Genomic DNA, 24,696 nt, shown 5'->3' with positions numbered 1-24,696 from the left:
TTTAGGCGACTAAATCTACAGTTGATTTAGTCGACTAAAATGTATTCACAACGCGTCGCGGCAACACCTTAGAGCAACCAAACATAAAATGACTCTCTTCTCCACTAGTCCCTCCCTAACATTTTAGTCTAGTTTTTATTTTGTTGACGAAATTGTCAATATATTTAGTCTTAGTTTTAGTCACCACAGCTTAGTTTTTGTTTAGTTTTTATTTAGTTTTCGTTAGTGAAAAAAAACAGTCGACAAAAAATTTTCGTCATAGTTTTAGTCGACGAAATCAACACTGATCAATACACATGACAATAAATATGAACCTGAACCTGAATATAAGGACAATATGAGAAACTTGAAAAGTGTGCTCCTTTGAGTGCATACCCCTGTCAGGCCGGGTTGCCTATCCAGGACTGTGTTGCAACCTGTTAAAACGCCACCATGAGGCCGATTTGAGAAGGTTCAGGTTTTTTTTTTGCACGGTGGGAATGTGCGTGCAAAGTTTCACAGGAATTGGACGCTGCAGCCGCAGTGTTCAAAATGTTGGCATTTTGTGCAAAACAGGCCTCTGCCAAACTTTGAAAGTCAGCCGTAGCCAATCGGAATGGAACAGGAAAAAGTCTGACAGATAAATCCTGATCACGTGACTACAGAGATATTGTGTGTACTGTGTTTGTATGATGTTTAGGGAAAAATCTAGGAGTAGCAAAACATTTGTTTAGCAAAGACCAGCGCTTTAACAGGACGATCTGAAAAGTTAAGGGTTAGGTCATTAGGGGGTCCACCCTATGTTCCCCAGGTTCTATGTTCCCCACTTCCCCCCCAAAAAGGTTCTATGTTCCCCAGGTTCTATGTTCCCCACCCACCCTCCCCACAAAAAGGTGCTATGTTCCCCGCTCAAAAAAAGGATCTACTGTATGTTCCCCACCAAAAAAAAGTATATGTTCCCAACTCAAATGCAGGAAATGGGGGCAATCCTAATTTAGTTGCCCAGGTACCCAGATGTCTCCACCCCATTCGTCCTAATGCCCACATGTCCCTATGTCCAGGTGCTGCGACATGTCTCCACTCCGACAGTGACTTCTTATTGTCGGAGTGGCAGCACTTCCATAGAGGTTAGGTTTAGGGTTAGGGTTAGTGTCGGAATGGAGACATGTCAGAAAGGAGACATGTCGGATCCAGGTGCACCAGGCCCAGATGTCCAGGTGCACACTCGCCAAATGCCCAGTCATAACAAAAGTATGGTGTCCAGATGTCCCTAGTGCCCCCTGTCCCACTAGTATTCGTAATTTCTCCCCATTATTGTGTGTTTTGAGTTGTTATTAATAATTAGAAATGAATGTTTCCCATGCATTCTTTTTCAGGAATCAGGATCAGAAATCAAACCGGCGACGCCGACAGGCATTGATGCCGAAATGGCAATGCCCATATGGTATGCACCTGGTCCACTAGGCCACCAGGCGCCCCTTCCCATGCATTTTTGGACGGTGGGGAACATAGAACCTTTTTTAAGTTGAGCGGGGAACATAGAACCTTTTTTTGTGGGGGTAAGTGGGGAACATAGAACCTGGGGAACATAGGACCTTTTTTGGGTAAGTGGGGAACATAGAACCTTTTTTGAGGGGGTAAATGGGGAACATAGAACCTGGGGAACATAGGTACGGTCCCCCTGAGATTAGCTGTTCACAGACAGGAGAGGAGAGGAGAGGAGAGAGCATACTAACCATCTGCATCTTCTTCTTGAGGTCTACGTTAGCCTGTTGGTATCCTTTGGACAATGCATTCAGATAGTAGAGAGCCAGTCTGTAAGGAAGCACAACATATTCTTTATACATCACTCTTCTTCAGTGAGCTCAGCAAACAGACTAAGGGGCCGTAATCACCATGACGTTTTTGATGTGATCTCCCCCCCATCCAAGCCCTGCATGTACGACGAACGTTGTCAGCAAAGCCCCGTGGAATCATCAATTAAAGATCTAAACCATGGGTGGGCAACTTTGATGATGGCGAGGGCCACTATATTTCCACCTTCACTCCAGAGGGCTCTGCGATGCGTTTTGTGCTTGTAGATCAGCTAGATCTGCTATTTTTGCTTATTTTGAATTGGAATCCTGAATATTTTTTTTATTATTTTTGAATTGGAATCCTGAAATGTAACATTTTGATTTAATTTCAAACGCATTTAGTTATATACTCATGTTAACTTTATGAACCTAAATACAATACCTACATTGGACATAAAAGAAAAACATTTTAATACTACTATACTAGTCATTAAGCTCCTAATATAGACAGAATTAAAGCAGGTCATGTTTGGAATTGTAACAGCTGAAATCAATAATATCCAGTATTAACCTGCTGGGCCGCATTAAGTGAAGGTGGGGGTCGCATGTGGCCCCCGGGCTGCCAGTTGCCCATGTATGATCTAAACCATCCCAACCACAGTCTGTTTAAGATGTTGCCGCATGGAAAACGACTACGCAGTCTCAAAGCTACGGGCAACAGACTGCAAAAAAAGCGTCTTTCCACGCACATGAACGAACTGTCAAGAACGAGAATTATCCAGGGTAAAAGGAAAGGCTAGCACTATTATGCTTGAACTGCACCTACTGTACTGTACATAGAATATATTGTGAAGTGGAAATGGAATATACTGTGAAGTTGTTTACACAAATTTAGGTAGCGACCACTGGAAAAAAAGGCTGTTGGTGTATACAATATGCCAAACTTTTATGAACATGTACATTTGATGATGCTCTTTTTATTCTCTCTTTGCTCTTTTGTTTTTTGCATTCTTTCTTTTCCTTAAATATTTTCTGCTGTTGTTATTATTAGCTCAGTTGCTTAACGCTGGTTTTTGACATTACCGAAACGAAGCGGATAAAAGCGCAGAGCTTTTTTTTAGGCTTCTTTAGGACCTAACGATGGATTTTATAAGGGTAAACATCATGGATTTTTGATGTTTACCCATATAATATCCATATCAAGTTGGTCTCCCATAGACTTTCTATACAGGAGGAAAATACCAAGAAAATAAATCTGCTTCAAGTAGGATGTGAGGGGTCTAACTAGGGGTTTGTCATGATTCTGAATCCATTGCAAGCATTTGTTTTGCACAAAAATCTTTCCTTGGGCGAGAAATGGCCCCCAAAAACACACAAAAAACTGTGAAAAATGATGACTCATCACTAAACCATCATTTTGTGGGGCCATTTCTCGCCCAAGGAAAGATTTTTGTGCAAAACAAATGCTTGCAATGGATTCAGAATCATGACAAACCCCTAGTTAGACCCCTCACATCCTACTTAAAGCAGATTTTCTTTCTGGGTATTTTCCTCCTGTATAGAAAGTCTATGGGAGCCCAACTTGATATGGATATTATATGGGTAAACATCAAAAATCCATGATGTTTACCCTTATAAAATCCATCGTTAGGTCCTAAAGAAGCCTAAAAAAAAGTTCTGCGCTTTTATCCGCTCCGTAACGGTAATTTCACTAAGCCATTGCACTATATATGCATTGTCTGAAGGAAGCCAAACCAAAATAAGTGTTACTCTTATGTACCGGTACACAAGATGTAACAATTAAGTACTACCTCCAACCCTAGAGTGCAGCATCTGTTTTGAATTGTTTACAACGGGAACACTGCCTTTCTGGAAACCCCCGGCAGCTTGACGAGGTGCTGAGCCTTTATGGCGCTCAGGCCTTTTTATCTGTTTGCAGATATATAACTGAAATATTATTAATAGAGTGTTTGTTCACCAACAGGGGTTTCCCCACATCTCTGCAGCTCTTTAACACTTTTTCACTGCCAGATGTTGTTATTTATTTATTGGGTTTTGTGCCAGCAAAAGCACCTTACCTTTGCAATGTTATAGACAAAGATGTATTTTTTTTTCATCATTATTATTTTATTTTCTCCTTAAATAGGTGTACCGTGGCTATACCAGCAGTAGAGGGCAGCCTCGTGCAAGAATTAATGTGAAAATGGCCGCGGTAGGCTGCCGTCCGTCAAGGCAGCTCAATCGCTACAGACCAATAGATCCAGAGAAAATAACAAGGAAGAGTGTTGTTACTCCATTGATGCTAACGTCCAGTGGGTTTTTGAGAGCACTTTTACGGGAGCTGTCTCTACGGTACACACCCGCGCGACCCCTCATCAGTTTACAGACATCAAACCAAGGTACAAAAGAACGAGCCAAAGAACGTACAATTGGCATCGCGCCGCCGGGAAAAATGGGGCGAACGGGAACGTCCAAAGCGATAGAGTTAATGAACAGAAAATTGATTTTCAGATGGGACACTAATTTCATCCAAACAGGAGATCGTATAAACTTCAAATTGATGGTGTTCCTACTGTATCCTGATGAGTTTTTTTCTCCTCTCTGGATCAAATTGGTTTTGGTTGATTGGTTATGTTTAATGGACCATGTTATATACGATACGTTCGCATTCTATAATAATATATCGTAACTGGCCGGCAGATACCATGCATCTCCAAGCTACGGGTATATGTGCGTTTTTCATAAAGTAAAGCCCTCCTTCACCATACAAGACCGTCACACAAAACGAGTGAAAATAGCAGATCTACAAGCTTGTATATCAGCCATTTTCACTATTTTAAATAGTGAAAATTGTGAAAAATAAAAATAAATACTAAACAAACGGTTTTGGACATACAAGGTTTCCACCCGACAACAGCGACAAATTGGTTAATTCTATTCGTGAGTCATCTGACTGAAGTTATGTCATGTTGTGTTTAATATGTTATATATATATATATATATATATATATATATATATATATATATATATATATATATATATACATACATATGTATGTATGTATGTATGTATGTATGTATGTATATATGTATGTATGTATGTATGTATATATATATATATATATATATATATATATATATATATATATATATATAATTTTATGTTGTGTTTAATATGTAATGTATATCTTACATCAGGAGGAGGACAGCAGGCATGATGAGACCAGGGTTGGTGGCCTTATCCATAATGTTCCCTATGAAGGAGGGCAGGTCTTGTTCTATGGTCTCCATCACAACGTCGTACATCTTGTCCTGACCACTGCAAAAAGGACAGGAGAAAAGCCATTTAGATTATAGCATGTTCTGTTCTGTAGACAGATACAAGACATTTAGATTATAGCATGTTCTGTAGACAGATAAAAGTCCATTTAGATTATAGCATGTTATGTAGACAGATAAATCATTTAGATTATAGCATGTTATGTAGACAGATAAGTAATTTAGATTATAGCATGTTATGTAGACAGATAAGTAATTTAGATTATAGCATGTTATGTAGACAGATAAATCATTTAGATTATAGCATGTTATGTAGACAGATAAATCATTTAGATTATAGCATGTTATGTAGACAGATAAGTCATTTAGATTATAGCATGTTAGGTAGACAGATACAAGACATTTAGATTATAGCATGTTATGTGGACAGATAAGTCATTTAGATTATAGCATGTTATCTGGACAGATAAATCATTTAGATTATAGCATGTTATGTAGACAGATAAGTAATTTAGATTATAGCATGTTAGGTAGACAGATACAAGACATTTAGATTATAGCATGTTATGTGGACAGATAAGTCATTTAGATTATAGCATGTTAGGTAGACAGATACAAGACATTTAGATTATAGCATGTTATGTGGACAGATAAGTAATTTAGATTATAGCATGTTATGTAGACACATAAGTCATTTAGATTATAGCATGTTAGGTAGACAGATACAAGACATTTAGATTATAGCATGTTATGTGGACAGATAAGTCATTTAGATTATAGCATGTTATGTGGACAGATAAGTAATTTAGAATATAGCATGTTATGTAGACATATAAGTAATTTAGATTATAGCATGTTAGGTAGACAGATACAAGACATTTAGATTATAGCATGTTATGTGGACAGATAAGTCATTTAGATTATAGCATGTTATCTGGACAGATAAATCATTTAGATTATAGCATGTTATGTAGACAGATAAATCATTTAGATTATAGCATGTTATGTAGACAGATAAAAGTCATTTAGATTATAGCATGTTATGTGGACAGATAAGTAATTTAGAATATAGCATGTTATGTAGACAGATAAGTCATTTAGATTATAGCATGTTAGGTAGACAGATACAAGACATTTAGATTATAGCATGTTATGTGGACAGATAAGTCATTTAGATTATAGCATGTTATCTGGACAGATAAATCATTTAGATAGCATGTTATGTAGACAGATAAGTCATTTAGATTATAGCATGTTATGTAGACAGATAAAAGTCATTTAGATTATAGCATGTTATGTGGACAGATAAAAGTCATTTAGATTATAGCATGTTCTGTAGACAGATGTCAGCTTTATCTGTAGACCTGGCATCCTATAGTGTTTATACCGGTAGCTTCAGTGTACATATTATTATTATTATTATTTATTAATTAATTATTTATCTTTTGGGTCTCAAGCTGAAAGGTTTGGGAACGCCTGGACTTTATAATCCAAGGCAGGCAATAGACCTGGCGGTATGTCTGTCCGCTGTCTGAATAGCAATGGGTCGACTTCCAAGCCCATGGGAACAACTACAGAGAGCGCTTTAACACAGCAGTGCAAGACCAGTAAGAAGTTGGTGTTTGCATGAATATTGTATGTTGTTTATGTGGACCCCAGGAAGACTAGCGACCGCGGCACCGGAAGCTAGTCAGAATCTCAACAAAGAATCTCAACAAAGACACTGTCTACATGACAAGAAAGAAACACTGTTGTCTGCTGTCTACATATTGACAAGAGAGTGGTACAGTCAGCTGGGGCATTACGGCCAAACTGAGGGGCAACAGAGGCCATGGCCTCTGTGAAATTCCTTCCCTGGTGCAGAGTGACATGCGTGTTGTATCATGAGGACATATCCATTAGTTTATGAATGTAACCTTTATACCGCACCCGAAATATCTGTGTCCCTGTAATGCTTTCCCTGTGTGTGGACATCAGGGACGTGCTGGGCCCCTGATTCAGCCCAGGAAAAAGAGTTGGAGAGGCTCTCGTTGCGCGCTATAGAGAGAGAGATCTCTCTATAGCGCTGCTGCTACTCAAAGATTTGCCATTTCAGATCATGACAAGTGACAAGCCAGTGGGCCAATTACATGAGTTATATTTCATTGTTGTCGGGTGGAAACCTTGTATGTCCAAAACTGTTTGTTTTGTATTTATCATTTAAAAAATTATTTAAACTAGTGAAAACAGCCGATCTACAAGCACACAACGCCTCGCACCGTGAGGCGCTGTGTGCTTGTAGATCTGCTGTTTTCACTACTTTTGTGCGACGGCCTTGTATGATGAAGCAGGGCTTTGCTTTGCAAAAAAAAAGTACAAATTTGAAACTTGGAGATACAAGGTTTCTGTCCGACAGTGACGATTTACTTTGTTGGCCGCCCAGCCCCCAAAATGGAACGAAGGACGACATTTTATTTTGAATCTTTTCCTAAAGGCCGGCCTGGAACGACCGGGAATGAACCGGCCGTTCGGGAGTTGTCCCGCTTTTCCCAAATGGCCAGCACGTCCCTGGTGGACATAAATAAACGTATTGAACTGTGTGTGAATGTGTGCACGCGTTGCTCACCTGAAGGGCCCGCAGTCGAAGGAGGGCGGCAGGGTCATGATGGTGTAGATGACGGGCAGCAGGCTCAGGAAGAGCACCAGCAGCAGCAGACCCATGTAGAAGTTGTTGGAGCGCGAGGCCTTGAACACCCGGGCGTGGGGCACGTTGCAGCTCATCACCGCCCAGCACTGGTAGTACATGGAGGTGAGCAGACGCAGCACGTTGAGGCCCACCAGGCCCGGGGCGTAGAACGCACCCATCCTGGAGGGCAGGACAGCAGAGACGTGCAGAGATTGTTAGAGCAGGGGTTCCCAAACTTTTTTGTCTCAGGGCACCCCATAAGTATTTTTTTAATCCGAGGCACCCCTACATTATAATTTTCACTCCCGGCACCTTATATTTATAGCATATTGTCGTTGTGGTTCGTTTTGTATTTATCATCTATAAATTGTACTAAACTAGTGAAAACAGCAGATCTACAAGCACACAACGCCTCGCGATGCGAGGCGTTGTGTGCTTGTAGATCGGCTGTTTTCACTAGTTTTGTGGGACAGTCTTTTATGATGAATCAGGGCTTTGCTTTACCAAAAGACGTTCACATTTGAAACTTGGAGATACGAGGTTTCTGCCCGACATTGACGATATTTTAGTGATTATATTGCGAGGAAAACGTTGAGATAATAGCCATTTTGATTAGAACTGACTGAAAATAACTTTGTACTTCAAGTTTAAAAGGACACCAAATATTTTTTCAAGTGTCGCGGGACCCCTGGACTGCCATCGCGGCACCCCAAGGTGCCCCGTCACCCACTTTGAAAACCCCTGTGTTAGAGTTCTCATTTCTAAAAGGGCCTTTTGGTTCAATTCTCTTGAATGCTGCATTCAGGTATATGGCAGGGAAAGAGCGCATTTGCATTTCTTTCACCATAGTAAAAACTGCATTCATGGTCTGGAGAGGGCACTTTTTACAGACGGATAAATGGCCCCCTTTGATGTCTATGTGTGCACATGCCTGGGTGCTTTTGACAAGCAACTTTTGATTTAGTTTCAGTCATAATCTTTTGAATAAAATTCCATATAGTTCTAATCATATTTTAGTCATCTGAAATATCATAAGATTCTAGTCGACTAAAATGTATTTTGGCTGTTATTTACACTTGGTTGCATGCTGAAAATTTGCAGATCTGATATTTTCCGAGCGCAACACCCGAGCGCTATTAGATCTCTTCTCCACCGGTCCCTCCCTAACATTTTAGATTTTATTTGTTGACGAAATTGTCAATATTTAGGCTTAGTTTTTATTTCATTTTTATTTAGTTTTTCCTCAGTTAAAAAAGTTGGTCAACGAACATTTTTCATCATAGTATTAGTAGACTAAATCAGCAGCACTGCTGTAAGACACCCATCTCAACAGAACTATCTAATAATAGACACACAACTCTGGTCAACTCTGTTTTGAAACATAATCTATAATTGGATTGGATTGAGAGAATAGAACGCACCTGCGTCCTGGACAAAATTTCCAGGATTGAATTCAAATGTCCTTTTTATGTTGTTTTCTTTGCTTGATTGCTTTGTGCACTACACTTGGAAGGTTGTTAGATCTCATTTAGATGTCTTTACATGAATTTTGCATCAGTTACAGTCTGTTCCTGTTATGAATGTTACATGGTGGACACAGGGCGGGGATTGGGTTCCCGATTGGCTTGTTGCTGAAGTGTGCGATACAAATAAATGTGCCTTTGTCTACTGCACCCCAACAACATATCTATAGCAGCTAACAACAGATCTATAGCAGCTAACAACAGATCTATAACAGCTCAACAGTGCTGGACAAAGTTATTAGGCTCGGTAATGGAGTCAAAGTACAGTATAGATACTCCTGGTCTAATATTATTCATTTACAACTGAAAGTTACTCAATCAAATTTCTACACTGTACATATAGTGTAATGATATTATCGTTTTGGTGTTATGAATTGAATACCAAGGACCGAAATGGAAACTTTTACTAGTGTTATCCTTTTAGACCACATGTTTGACTGTACCTGTGCTGTTTTACATTCTGTCTAATAACATGTTCAATCAATGAACAGACAGACAGACAGACAGACAGACAGGACAGAACAGAACGTACATACAGTACATACATACCATATCATGCCTTGATTGAAGATCAGTCCAAGCACATTACCGCTGATGTCAAACTCTCCATAGGAGGGCTACAAACACAAATGTCAACACGAGACAGAATGAAGTGATGAAAACTGTGGGCCAATTTCAACTTGCATCTCTCTGTTCTATGTGTCTCCATCTCCCTCTCTCCTCCCCCCCCCCCTCCTCCCTCTCTCTCCCTCTCTATCTCTCTCTCTCTGTAATTAAGTTCTCAGGGCGGTGTCTGGTTTGCTCCAGTGTGAAGGATCACTTTTCTTGCTATTTGTCAGCCGTATCGAGTAGAGTTGGAGCAGTCAGTACAAACAGTACTGGTTTACTGCCAGGCCCTAACCAAACATTCATGCACATACAGTACATATTTAGGTGTGTGTATATACGCCAGGTATTATCAGTTTGTCTTCTGAGAAATACTATATTGCAATACAAAATATTTTTAACGTGTTTTCGAAGGTATATAAATAACTCACTAACCACTGAACCTACAGTATAACATCTAGGTATATGAGCCAGGATCGTATGTAAACCATCAGTCTAACACAAATCTATAATCTGTACTTCTGTACACAATATAGGATGCCAGCTAGGTCAACAATGACCTGATATCAGTCTACATAATTTATAGTAAAATCTAAATTACATTTTAGCCTTTGCAAACTGTAAGCCTGCAAGGACACTGAGGCTAGGGCAAGTGCTAAGTGCTATGGGCTAATGTGGAGTCTGAAGAGGTGAGTCTGAACTCTGAAGAGGTGAGTCTGAAGAGGTGAGTCTTCAGATTACCGTGGAAGATAGGGAGTGAGTCTGCAGTTCTAATTGCAATGGGGAGTTCATTCCAGAGTGTGGGGGCCAAGAGGGAGAAGAGTGACGTGTGGAGCGTTGTCCCGGGTTGTTCCTAATTGTCAAGCCTGACTCCCCCAAATCATTTTAAAAATGATAATACAAGCATCTCTCTTGTTCTGACGATCAATAAAATTGTCTCATGACGGGTAAAAGGCTGTCACGGTTATGACATTTTACCTGAGGATGAATTCTTGCTCAAATAATTGCGATTAATGATGGAACATTGGAACATTATGAATAAAAATTACATTTCTGTTTGGATTTACTTGGATTTATTTCTGTATCTTGAAACAACAACATGCCAAGTAGAAATAGCCGATTTACAAGCTCAAAACGAGTCACATGGTAGAGGTGTTTTGACCTTGTAGATCCGCTATTTCCACAATTCTTTTGAATGGTTGAAAATATATAAAAAATGTTCAAGATGTAAATTATTATGCAAATAAATAATTGTGATTATCTCGAATAATTGCTGTTAGACGATTTATGTATAAATTGGGACAGGCCTGTACTGTAGGGGACATTTGATCCACATGCGACAAAGTACATATTAACTACTTTACACAAGTATGATCACATGGACACAGTTAGTATCATAGATATATGAGAGCTAGATACCTCTTCCACTGCAGTTCATTGGAGCGACTGGTAAAAAAGGACTGATATAATGATAATGATGATAATGATAGTTACCTACTCCTCCCGCGGGGGAAATTCGGGTATCGCAGCCCAACCCAGCTGCTTTTTTCAGCTTAACCCAGCTGAACCCTCATGAGGCAGCCCACAAGGAGCGCGAGGGGGGGGAGCAGTGATAGCTGGAGCGGGGGATCGTACCTGCGACCTCTGGGGTCTCTGGAGTCCCAGGTATGGACACTAACCACTCAGCCATCACTGCCCAATCACTGGTAAAAGTGTGCCACTCAAAGTGACTACTGGCCAATCACAGTGTGTCTCTTTTCGAGGACTTGAATTCAATCTAAAGGAGCTTTATTGGCATGAGGAGACAAACATTTACATTGCCAAAGCAAGTAACTCAGGGAAAGAGGGAGTAAGTACTGCCTCTGATTGATCTGCCTACCGAACTACAGTTTCTGTGACACACGTGGAAGAATTCCATAAAAAATTGCCTATCCTTTACCAATGCCCCCGAGCCAGAGGAGGCGTCTACCTTTCTATGTCTATGGTTAGTGCAGGGGTCTTCAACGTTTTCAGGCCAAGGACCCCTTAGTTGAGAGAGAGATGAACCAGGGACCCCCACAACCTGTTCATAGATTCCATATCGTTTCATCGTTTGACAGCACAATCATCAGTGGATTTTGGATTCGTGTCAATTTGTGTTTTCATATATTGAAACACTTGAACCGTCAATACTTAATAAACTTGACCTTTCACTCTCTACTTAGTCTGCTCTTTTTCTCCTCTACACCAAACCCCTTTGCCTAAAATAGCGGATCTACAAGCTCACCACGCCTCGCAGCGCGAGGCGTGGTGAGCTTGTAGATCCGCTATTTTTGGCTAAAGTTCCCAGGAAAAAAAAAAGTTTCTGTCACAAAAAGATTTGGAGGACCCCCTGTAGTAACTCTGAGGACCCCCTAGGGGTCCCGGACCCCCTGTTGAAGACCCCTGGGTTAGTGTACTCACAAATCCCGCCTCCAGGTCCCAGCACCAGCAGTAGTTGAGGAATCTCACCACCACGGCTCGCACAAAGTCCCCAATCAGGATGGTCAGGTAGCTGACCTGCATGTCCGACACGATCAGCTTCACAAACTCCTGGACACAGCAGACACAGGGAACACGCAGAGAGAAGAAAGCAAGGATTTTGTCAAGTTAATTTTTGTCTTTCTTTGAATTACACAAATCCCATCTGATCACTTGCCAATTGTCTCTGTTGGATACCTCCAAAGGTTCAAAACCGTTACTTTTCAGCGTCCAAATTCAAAAGTAGCAATAGTAGAGCAGATCTACAAGCTTGACGCACCGCATTTCGAGCTTGTCTAGTAGACTAGAATCTAGTATGGTCAAGTAGGCTATGCAGGTGCACTAATGCTCCTTCCCAGTTCCGAATTAGCAAAGGGGACCTTAACACTTGGGGAGCCAAACTCGTTCAGGGACGAGTTAAGGCCACTAGGTGTCCCCCTGCCACAGGAAGTTATCTCGTTCACAGACGAGGCAACAAACAGTTAACTTTTTGAGCCTGCAGCTGCCCTTTGAATGACCTGAGTCCATTACGTCACCCAGTCAGTGCAGGCAGCCCCTCTGGGGAAGACATCACGGAAGGACTTAACATTGCTTTAGATTCTACTTTGAAACATAAGAACGGCTTTATCTAAGAATGAGATGAAAACAGCCCCATGGAAGCAGAGAGCTGATTGTTTTCACGGCGACACTTTACCGCGATTTTACCGCGATTTTTGGATTTTAGTTTCGCGAGCGTTTGTAAACAAATGGATTATCCTCCTCTATCTTCTCTGGACACGCACGTGCACACGCACAAAGCTTGCGAGGCACGTCAAAACAAAGCGTAAGTCAATGGTGGCAGCAGCAACAGCTATAAATGTTATAAACCTTAGCAGCCCATGTGTTAAGGGCCAGCCAGTCGCTGGAGCAAGTGTTAATGTGACTAGGTTTCTCACGTAGCATGGAAGAGATGTATGGTGGCAGTTTTCCAACCAGGGCTTAAATAAAGAGATGCCAATGATAATTGCGCCTCTCTGACAGGGAACACCAGCCCACCATATCATACAGGGCACAGTGATGAGTGTTATAGTTGGCACCAGTAATAAACCTCAAAGCTGACTGGTAAACTGAGTCCAGAGGCTTCATGGAGGCACCTTCATGACGATAGATTATATCTCCATAATCCAACACAGATAGAAATGTAGCAGCTTCTATGATCCTCTTCCTACATAGCATGGGGAAACTAGTTTTGTTTCTATAGAGGCAGCCAATCTTTTGGCGGAGTTTTACAACAAGGTTATCTATATGATGTTTAAAATTAAGTTTGTCGTCCAGCCATATGCCAAGGTACTTGCATTCTGAGACCTTTTCTATAATTGAACCATTGGTGGTGGTGATACGGAGATTGGGGAGGTCTAGGTTTTGGGATTTGGAAAAGATTATGAGCAGAACTTTGGGTCATTTTGCTTCTATGTATACCTCGTCCTTTATTCTCATGTTTTTGTTACTTGGGCTTGTTTTTCATTGCCCATTCATAAATGGATGCTAGGTTATTGTTCTAGTAAGTTAGTTACTCTTAACTCATTAAAAGCCTCAGACATTAACGGATTATAATATCCAGAGTGCCTCCCACCCCCCCCCCATTCACGGCCGTTCTCTTATTTTGTCTTATTTTGAAGGCCACCGGAAGTACTTCCGGTCTGACGTCATCGGATCCTTCGACTGAACCGATCATTGTTTATGTGGAGCCATGCTGGATCGGCTCGTAGCGTTTATACATGTGTTTTATAAGCGAGCATCTGCCTCCATCTTCGCTTCTAAAGTGTAGTTTTGAGATAATGGACATTAAAGATGAGGCGGCCCGTCCACCTCAATGTTATGGGATGACTATTGTGTGCTCGTGGAGCCGTGATGATGACAAATCAGCGCGGATTTCGTCTCCGGAGCGTCGGCCATTGTACTAGGTATTTTTACTCGCCGTTACAGTAATATATTACTTTTCCCGCGACATCGCGTGGATGGCACTATAGATACTCTATTACTTTTCCCGCGACATCGCGGGGTTGGCTTTTAATGAGTTAATAGTTTTGTATACAGGTTATTATTTTGACAGCATATCGTTTAGACTGATGCTAGGTCCTTGGTTTACCTGCAATCCTATAGTTTACTGCTCCTCGATTACAAAATACTATTTGAGTAAAAAAAAAAAAAAAAAAAAATCTTTTCTTCGATGGCTCATAATACTGACGTTGAAGCCATGAGGAAAAGTGAGCAGGGAAGTTCCAGGGGGTGATGACAGCACACGTCAACCTAAAGCCGATTTATACTTCGTCATGTGATGGTGGCAGACAGATTTCTCTCTTGCTCTTTCCTTTGGTGCTGGTCACCATCATACGACGGAGCATAGATTTGTCATAAGCACAGAAATGCATATTCGAGCTACACTGTCTCTTTGCATTTGATGTACAGTATGTGACTGCAATATTGTAAGTCTTTTTTTTTTTTCTTTTTTTTTTTGCCCACAGTGTTAACTATAGCCTTTAACCCATTAAGATCTGGAATGCATTATTATGCATTATTACTTTAACCATTATTTTATGCTTTAACTATTAAAGAAATTGCAGATCTACAAGCTCAGTGCCGCGCTATGAGCTTGTAGATCTGCTATTTTAGAAAAATCATGAAAATGTGTGCAAATCTTTGAATACATACATGTACTGTATTATTTTAAAGTGACCGTTTTTACCTCAAATCTTTGCTTCTGGGGGGTCCCTGGTACATATAATTCTAGGGGTCCTTGCTATGAAAAGGTTTGAGAACCACTGACATGGAAACATGCATTTTTCCACAAACCTTGGAAGGATATAGAAGGCATTTATAGAATCAGAGTGTAATTGCCCACAGTGTTAACTATAGCCTTTAAACGTCTTACTATTCCTACAGCCGTCTCCCAGCAGGGTCCTCTGATGGCGTCGGCAGGGTGGATGTCGGGTGGAGGGATATCAGAGGTGTTGTAGAAGCTGCTGTAGTTGGCGTAGTACTCGTTCAGGGCCCAGATCGTTGAGTTCTTTATCTCCTTCTCCTGCTCCAGCTGAACACAAGACAACAGATAATAAAGACATCAGAATTGTTTTAGGACTATAATAGGTTTAACCACTTTGTTGACCGGGTTCTAAGCAGCTGCTTTTTTTACCTGTCTAAACCTAATCTCTACACCGAAAATAGGGGATCTACAAGCTCACAACACGTTGCGATGTGATGCGTTGTGAACCTATAGATTGGCTATTTTTGCTAAATGTTTATCATCAGAATAGTCATGCTAGAATTCATGTAGTTTAAGTACAAGGAACATTCTTTGGCAGCATGACCTCTATTAGGGACTATGTTTTTGGCTTCAGTACTCCCTTTACCCAACTACATTTTACTTAGAAAACTGCAAGGGGCCCATCTAGTCAGGTTCACTATGTATTTTCGTTCAACATCTGCAACATTTGTGGGGATAAGTAAAACTATACATTTTTGGAATCTTCAGAGCATGGGTAATCCAGAAATCTTTGTTTGCATTTGCACAGAAACCTGCAAAGCTGCCATGTTGGACGTTCAAAATGGCCGACATAAAATACATAATTTGTGCTATCTTGGCTTCTAGACAACCTAGAAACTTAATTAAACATGCCAATCCTATGTTTTCTGGGTCAAGGAATCAAATGAGTAAATGATGGGTGTAAAATATTCCGGACCCCCACCCCCTTTCTGGGGGTTATCTCTTTTGGGACCTCCCAGAACAGTACGCCAGCCAGTTAATGTCCAATCTTCATAATATTAGAGTTGTTTTGTAGGTTTTAAAACATCCTGAGTTTGTTTATTACACTTTTAAAGCAGCCAGAATAACCTTTCTGACTTTTGGTTGGGGTCTTTCCTCACCTGGGACCCCCCAGACAGACCCCTGTGCCTATCTCAGTAATCGCTCTGCTCCTGCTCCAGAACAATGACACCTGACTGGAAATACCCTCCAATCTCTGAATTCCATCTATTTTCTTCGATTGATGGAAGCTCAGGGCAATTTGTCAGTTATAACAAAGTAGGCATCATAATACAATACATTCATCAAGGGACATGATGAAGCCTGATGGTGATGACCAAGCCTTTAACCGCTTCAAGGACCTTGGCAAGGGTTCCTCCTGAGCTTATTAATGGTGAGCTTCCATCAACATTGCAGTCATTGGAGCATTTTGCATGCCGTGTTTACAGTTCAAAAGGTCCAACAACCCTGCAATTACTCAGATGGGAACTCAGATGCTACCTCCAACTTGTGCTGCACTGTTACCACATATCCTCTCTGCCAACTACGTCACAATGAGGGATAAATCATACCTGTCAAATTGCCCACCAATAGAAAATAGTTGGAATTCAGAGAGTGGAGGCTATGTTCCAGTCAGGTGTCTTGCCCTCCCTGCTCCAAAGGCAGTACTTGAGCTCATAATGTGACTGAAAAGCAGTTTGCAAGGGACGTTGCAGCTAGTCAAATAACCTGCCTTTCACTCTATGCTATGGTGGAGACACTGTCAACACTATTAGGTTGGACATTGAAGATGACGATGATGAAGACGAATAGATCCTGCATGACCATGATCATGGGCTCTTGGATAGGGTGAGGGTTTTGGGGTGACAATACAAAGAGGTGTGCGTGTTGTGTTGTCAGTGGGTAGTGCAGTGCAATACATAGACACGTTATTCTGCACGCCCAAAGTAAGAAGTTGCAATACCTTAATTATTGCAATCCCTGCAGTAACACCTGTCAACCATAACTGTCTAACACACAAAATATATAAATAATTCTGAGAATACTAATAAACCATCAAAGTACAATACATAACCCAGGATACCTAAAAACATTCAAAGTTTCAAATGTAAAAAAAAAAAAAAAAAAAGATCCCATAAAGATTTGGCGGACCCCCTGTACTGACTATGAGGACCCCCCAGGGGTCCCGGACCCCCTGTGGAAGACCCCTGTTATTCTGTTTCCAGAGCCCAGCTACAACAACTTTTATGCTTCAATTATGATATAATTTACCATTGTTCTGGAGCAGGAGCAGAGCGATTACTGAGATAGGCTCAGGGGTCTGTCTGGGGGGTCCCCGGTGAGGAAAGACCCCAACCAAAAGTCAGAAAGGTTATTCTGGCTGCTTTAAAAGTGTAATAAATTAACTCGGGATGTTTTAAAACCTACAAAACAACTCTAATATTATGAAAATCGGACATTAACTGGCTGGTGTACTGTTCTGGGAGGTCCCAAAATAGATAACCCCAGAAAGGGGGTGGGGGTCCGGAATATTTTACACCCATCATTTACTTATTTGATTCCTTGACCCAGAAAACATAGGATTGGCATGTTTAATTAAGCTTCTAGGTTGTCTAGAAGCCAAGATAGCACAAATTATGTATTTTATGTCGGCCATTTTGAACGTCCAAAATGGCGGCTTTGCAGGTGTCTGTGCAAATGCAAACACAGATTTTTGGATTCCCCATGCTCTGAAGATTTCAAAAATGTATAGTTTTACAAATCCCCACAAATTTTGAACGAATAAACATTTCTTAACATAGTGAACCGGACTAATCAGGCCATAATTTATGGGGAGCAAGGGGGAACAAGCTCCCTCACCTCCGGATGACCTATTTCAATTTGATTGGTTACGGGACCCTCCCTGTCAATCAAAATCTATAAATAAACTGTGTTCTTATATCTGTTCTCTCTGTGTTTTATTTCTCTCGAAGTGATGCTTGTTTGCTTATTTATCATGCATTTATTGTTATTGAATTGTTTATTGATGCAATTATATGTTATATTCAGATTGATCATTCCAAATTGATAGATTGATTACCAGTGCTGATGGGCCATTTGTGCCAAATGTTGCTGCTAATGTTATACTGGGTGTGTACATTTAGGTACAAAATATAATAAAATGCGTTATTTGTGCGCCCGGATTCGGGCGCACAAATAAGCACTGAACTTGACAAATTAAGCACTGAAGAGGCCTATGCCTTATCTAGCATATGAGTAGGGGTACCCGACACGTAAAAGCAATTGTGAAATTATTCATGGCATAGATGCAAACCTTATGTTGGGTGGAAACCTTGAACTATTTAGCCTATGTCCAAATATTTGGTTACTTTTGAGACAATGTAGAAAAATTATCTGTTACAATGGATCGAATGTGGTTATTTAGTCAAACTCTTGTGGCTATTTTTCACTGATTGAATATAAAGATTTAAAAAAATCTGCCATTTTCTTTTTCATGACCCTCTTGTACAATGAAGTAAGTAGTAGGGCATTCATCTATGAGGGTTCGGGTTGGGAGATCTATCCAAATGCATTCAGAGGCCAAAGCAGGTCAAAAGCAAGAGAATTTATTAATCGAAATCCAGGAACACAAGGAGAACAAATGACTATACTGAGAACACGACCAAGAACTAGAAGTGAACACCTCAACAACATGACAGTCAGTTAAATCACAAGGGAGTTTAAATAGACACAGGTGAAAATCTAAAAACAATCAGCACAGGGATTGGCTGATGGGACACAGGTGACACAGGACACAGGTGACACATAAGCACACAATTGCGCACGCACGCACGCACGCACGCACACACACACACACACACCCGGTATCTCCCCTACCTTGGCATTGACCTCATCGAACAGGGCGAACAGGAAGGTGTAGAGGTTCCCCAGGAACAGGGCGAATATGCGTCCCAGCTGCCACTTGAGGGCGATACGGGGGTGATACTCCTCCAGCTCAGCAATGGACTCAAACAGAGGAGGACACACCAGACCCAGGAGGGACATGACAAACTCCACCTGATACCAAACAGAGGAGAGTAGGATTTAAGACATCTCCAAATTTGGGCACTGTTTCACCCCGGCCGTTTATGCCCATATAACGGCGTTACGTGTTGTCAGTCCGTGATGTCAGTCATCTCCAAATGTGTCACTGGTCACTATTTCAGCATGCGGACATATCAGATTTGGGCACTGTTTAGGATCAGTGATGTCAGCATGCAGACAGACGGCACACAGACGTTCTGTAAAATGATACAGGGGTTTACAGGGGTTTTCAAAGTGGGTGACGGGGCACCCTGGGGTGCCGTGACAGCAGTCCAGGGGTGCCGCGAGATAATTTGATAATATTTGGAATTTATTTGGACACTTAAAAAACATATTTAGTATCATTTTAAACTTGAAGTACAAAGTTATTTTCAGTCAGTTCTAACCAAAATGGCTATTATCTCAACGTTTTCCTCGCAACATAATCGCTAAAATATGGCATAAGTATAAGGTGTTGGGAGTGAAAATTATGAATATATTGTAGGGGTGCCTCGGATGAAAAGAATATTTATAGGGGTGCCCTGAGCCAAAACAGTTTGGGAACCCCTGAACTAATAGTTAGATTTAATACAGTATTTATAACATATACAACTGGGGTGGTTGTATTTTGTCTCCCTGCTCTTCTATTGAGACCTTTAGATCGTGTCAAAGGCCACAGGAACTGATACGAATTATGACCTGATGATCAAGATTACATTCATCCTCTGAGCAAGCAGGCAGGCTGTATTAGCTCAATGGTAAAAGTGTCAGCACTATAGCGCAGGAAACCGGGTTCAAATCCGGCACCAAATGCCGCGCTGCAAGCTTGTAGATCTGCTATTTATTTTTAAATCGTGACATTTTTGAATGTATCTTTTTTTAAAGCAACATTTGCAACTCAAATCTTTGCTTCTGGGGGGTCCCTGATACAAAATATTTTGGCGGCCAAACATAATTCTAGGGGGTCCTTAACATTAAAAACTTTGAGCACCGCAGAGAAAGAAACAGAACGTTTTTCGGAAAACCATTAGGATTCAGAAGACTTTTTTTTTTTTTCTAATTTTTATCCCACGATTTTGAAACCCATTTTCACCCAGTGCCAATTGACTATGTAATCCTGGGCTCTGCTCTCCCTCTGCCGCGCCTGGGGAGACAACGGACTGACCTCATGCTTCCTTCAATGCATGAGTAGTCCAAGTTGTTTCTTTTCACCTGACAGTGGAGATTTCCCTGGTTTGGACGTAGCACGTGGAAGGAACACGTTATTCCAACCAGTTCCGTTCCCCTCCATCAAGCGCCCCGGCTGGCCAGGGGGAGGCATTATTGAGACCAGGATTACTACATGTTTTTGTGAGGGTATCAACCCTAGGAGACACGGGGAGAACATGCAAACTCCACACAGAAGATTCAGAAGACATTTTAAGGTATTTTTCAGGTTGAGTGCCTATCCCGAATTTACTCGGGATTATTATGAGGGCCCAGAGTGCCAATCCCGAATAAATTCGGGATAAAAAAAAAAATAATAATAATAATATATTTTTTTTTTGGAAAAATCTTTTTTTGAAAAAATTTTTTTGGACCCCATCAAATCTAGTGAACATGATTTCAATCGCGATTTTGCATGTTCCACCCCCATACAACCCCATCTAACATACAGGGCAGCCATGTTTGTTTACATAACATGTAAAACATAATGGCTATTATCTCAAGAATGCCTGAACGGATTTCCAATCGGATTTTTTTGTTTGAAAGCTGTGAACAAACTGCACAAATCCACTCCAATGCAATCCAGGATTGCATTGGATTTTTTAGAGCTCATTCTTCTCTGTTTTTTTCCCATGCATGAGGTGTGCAAGGTTTAATCATGGCTAAGTTGACGAAAATAAGGCTTCTAAAATGCTTGGTAGCCAATAGCTAACTTCAAGCTAACTTCATCCTCTTCCTGTACATGCACAAAGGAAAGTGTTCAGGCAAGTCATGGCTGCAGGGCTTCTGCATATACCAGCCAGTGGCGCCGGCAGTGGTAAAATAGTGAGGGGACGGTGATGTGGGCGTGGCCAGGTGGTGACGTCATAACCGTAACCAAACGTACACCTCGGACTTTAGTATAACTATCACAACAATCACTAGCACAATGTGTTGTTAGATGACAATTGTTAGTAGCTCTGGATTAAGAATTGAATTCAACTTTTTCACAATACATAGGCCTAACTTGTTTTATCCTGCTTTTCTTATTTCAATATTAATTATTATGCCCTACAATGTTGTACGCCTATGCCTTGTTATGCCTTCTGTAATCTCGGCATGAATGAGGGCTCTGCTGCGCTCAATGTATTTTCGAGAAAATACATTAAGTTTAAATGTGAATAAAGTAAGGGAAATTCCAGCTACTGTATAGTGAAAGTTAGAACGAACTGCTTTTACATCGTAGTCGACTGAGTGAGGAGAGAGAGAGAGACCGAGCCGACGCTGCAGCCCGGCCGTCAGTGAAGAAATAAGAAAAGTAGACCTACTCACATGTTTTACTTAAGTAAGTAAAAGTAGAAATACTCTGTTAGAAGTCCCATGTCCAAAATACTTGCATAATGACGTTTTGGTATCAAAATGTAGCTACTGTATAAATAAAACGTAGTCATTTGCAGAACGTCCCATTTCACAGGTTTTAAAACATGTAGACTACCATAGATACAAATATTTTAGCAGATCTTGTATTTTCATTTCTAATGGTCTAAATATAGAGACTGAACTGGTTAATGTATGCCTTTATAATAATCGAAATCTGCAAAGTAACTTAACTGTTTTCAAATATTTGTAGTGGAGTAAAAGTAGCCTACTATATTTGCCTCTGAGAAAGCCTAAAAATTGTACTACAGTAGGCTACTTGAGTATAGGCTAATTTGTTACTTTAGGCTACCATGCACTGCAGCCAGGCCGTCATCAGAAGTTCAGAACCGGTTGAACATGTAAGCAGACAGACTTGTGTATTAGCATGAGTGACTGGGGGTCGCACTGGGCGGGGCTACTGCCCTCGCGCCGGTCGAGGAGAAAACATACAGAAAAAAAAGAAAAAAAAGCTCGATAGCCTAAAAGTGGGGTGGCAGTCCAGCCCAAACAGTCCATGGTCCGGCGCCTATGATACCAGCATATCTCTATGGGATTTTCTATGGCCACTGGGCGCCCTCTAGTGGTGAAAGGGTGGCATTAAAGGGCCTCATCTGAACCTGCCTCGTTCTTCTGGAACCAGGTCAGTTCTTCGTCTTCCAGTTTGGCGAAGTCCTGCGACCGTTTGACCACGAAGTAGATGAGGTACCCGCTGCCGCCCAGCGCGCACAGGATGAGGGCGTTGGCCAGAACCCGCAGGAAGCGACGCAGGTGGACGTTCTCGTCCTTCTGGTTCTCCTGCTCGTCCACGATGGATTCCTACAGCCGGGGAGAAACGCATTAAAACCCATTTAGAACGGGTACACATTATTGTGTATCATTATTTTATGCTTTAACTATTGAAAAAATCACACTCGTGTGAACTGAGCGGTGGTGTGTGTGTGTGTGTGTGTGTGTGTGTGTGTGTGTGTGTGTGTGTGTGTGTGTGCCCCCTGTGTGTGTGTGTGTGTGTGTGTGTGTGTGTGTGTGCCCCCTGTGTGTGTTTGTGTGTGAGTGTGCCTGGCCTATGCCTGGCCTATCCTGAACAACAGCGCCCCTCCCTTAACATGTGTGGTCAGAAAAGGTTACTGCAGGGCAGGCTACATACCCGGAGACAGACAGACAAACAGACAAACAAACAGACAGACAGACCCACACACACGGCCACGTATAGGAGCATTGTGACCACCGCTCAAAAATAGCAGCTATACAAAGCTCACAGCGCGGCTGTGAGCCTGTAGATCTGCTATTTTTTTTAAATCGTGAAAATTCGAATTTTGACCCGATTCTATAAGTGTCTTTTGAATCCTTCTAAGGTTTTTTGAAAAACCCTATGTTTCTATGTCAGCAATCTGGCCAGCCATCGTCAAAGAAAAGGTCCTTTTCACTTAAATGGAGCTCAGTTGGTCTGTTCTTGAGAGACTACTATGTCAGTGGTTCTCAAACCTTTTTATCTGAAGGACCCTCAAACTGATATGTATTTGGTCACGGACCCCCATCTCAAAATATTTAGTTCCAGGGACCCCCCATGAAGCAAAATTTGAGTTACAAACGTTTGCTTTGAAAATACATACATTCAAAGATTTGCACAAATTTTCACGACTTTTTTCAAAAATAGCAGATATACAAGCTCACAGCGCGGCTGTGAGCCTGTAGATCTGCTATTTTTTTTAAATCGTGAAAATTCGAATTTTGACCCGATTCTATAAGTGTCTTTTGAATCCTTCTAAGGTTTTTTGAAAAACCCTATGTTTCTATGTCAGCAATCTGGCCAGCCATCGTCAAAGAAAAGGTCCTTTTCACTTAAATGGAGCTCAGTTGGTCTGTTCTTGAGAGACTACTATGTCAGTGGTTCTCAAACCTTTTTATGTGAAGGACCCTCAAACTGATATGTATTTGGTCACGGACCCCCATCTCAAAATATTTAGTTCCAGGGACCCCCCAGAAGCAAAATTTGAGTTACAAACGTTTGCTTTGAAAATACATACACTCAAAGATTTGCACACATTTTCACGACTTTTTTCAAAAATAGCAGATATACAAGCTCACAGCGCGGCACTCGGTGCCGCGCTGTGAGCTTGTATATCTGCTATTTTTCACTGGTTAAAGCATTCAATAATTCTAGGCCTAAATGGGTTTTAACGATGGATTCCTACAGCCAGGGAGGAAAAACAAAAGAAGTTTTGAACATTTCGAGTCATTTTACTTTTTTTTATGTTAAAGGGGATATTCCACTTTCAACAGGGGAACTGTAACTTCAAACTCCATTTTAACCGTGATAGATTCATTAAAAACACCCATTATTTTTCTGGTGACTCATAATACCCTCCTAATACGTGAGAAGGCTGTGTTTTTTCCATAACTTTTTTCATTTATTTTTAATAATTATTTGGGAAAATGGAAAAAATTAAATACAAAAAATTATTATTAAAAATAAATGAAAAAAGTTATTGAAAAAACATGGCCTGCTCACGTATTAGGAGGGTAATATGAGTCACCAGAAAAAAATAATGGGTGTTTTTAATGAATCTATCATGGTTAAAATTAAGTTTGAAGTTACAATGGGTGTGTGTGAGGCCCTGCGGGCCTGGAGGGCCTGGTAATATTTACATCAAATATAAATATTGAATCAAGCAAATTAAAAACTGTTCAGGGTGTTCATAAAAGCCTGATTAGATGATAAAATTACCAAAAGTCTTTTTGAAAGTGAAATATCCCTTTAATGCTATTTCCTACTTGCCATTTTCTTGTAACTATTTCCATATTAAAGGTGATACACCATGCATTTAAAAAGTATCTATGTCATATTGTTTATGTCCCAAAAACGTTTTTCAATAGGTTTGAGGCTAAATTACCACTCCTGAA

The 24,696-nt window shown here is 40.9% G+C and overlaps 1 protein-coding gene across 1 annotated transcript in view; it reads right to left on the bottom strand.

Moving 5' to 3' along the window:
* Positions 1-24,696, bottom strand: part of tmc2b (transmembrane channel-like 2b) — a gene marked incomplete at both ends in the record, with an annotated part of 50,056 nt that overhangs the window by 2,446 nt on the left and 22,914 nt on the right. The window contains 8 exons of the mRNA XM_080737936.1: positions 1,716-1,794; positions 4,969-5,094; positions 7,660-7,899; positions 9,792-9,859; positions 12,291-12,419; positions 15,259-15,417; positions 19,006-19,185; positions 22,417-22,611. Coding sequence (XP_080594062.1) covers positions 1,716-1,794; positions 4,969-5,094; positions 7,660-7,899; positions 9,792-9,859; positions 12,291-12,419; positions 15,259-15,417; positions 19,006-19,185; positions 22,417-22,611 — 1,176 coding nt within the window. The remainder of the gene's footprint in view (positions 1-1,715; positions 1,795-4,968; positions 5,095-7,659; positions 7,900-9,791; positions 9,860-12,290; positions 12,420-15,258; positions 15,418-19,005; positions 19,186-22,416; positions 22,612-24,696) is intronic.

Source organism: Nannobrachium achirus (genome assembly GCF_963921795.1).
Source record: "Nannobrachium achirus genome assembly, chromosome: 12".
Classification (NCBI taxonomy): Eukaryota; Metazoa; Chordata; class Actinopteri; order Myctophiformes; family Myctophidae; genus Nannobrachium; species Nannobrachium achirus.
Note: the sequence above shows the minus strand (reverse complement) of the source record. Positions and strands in the feature narration are given on the sequence as shown.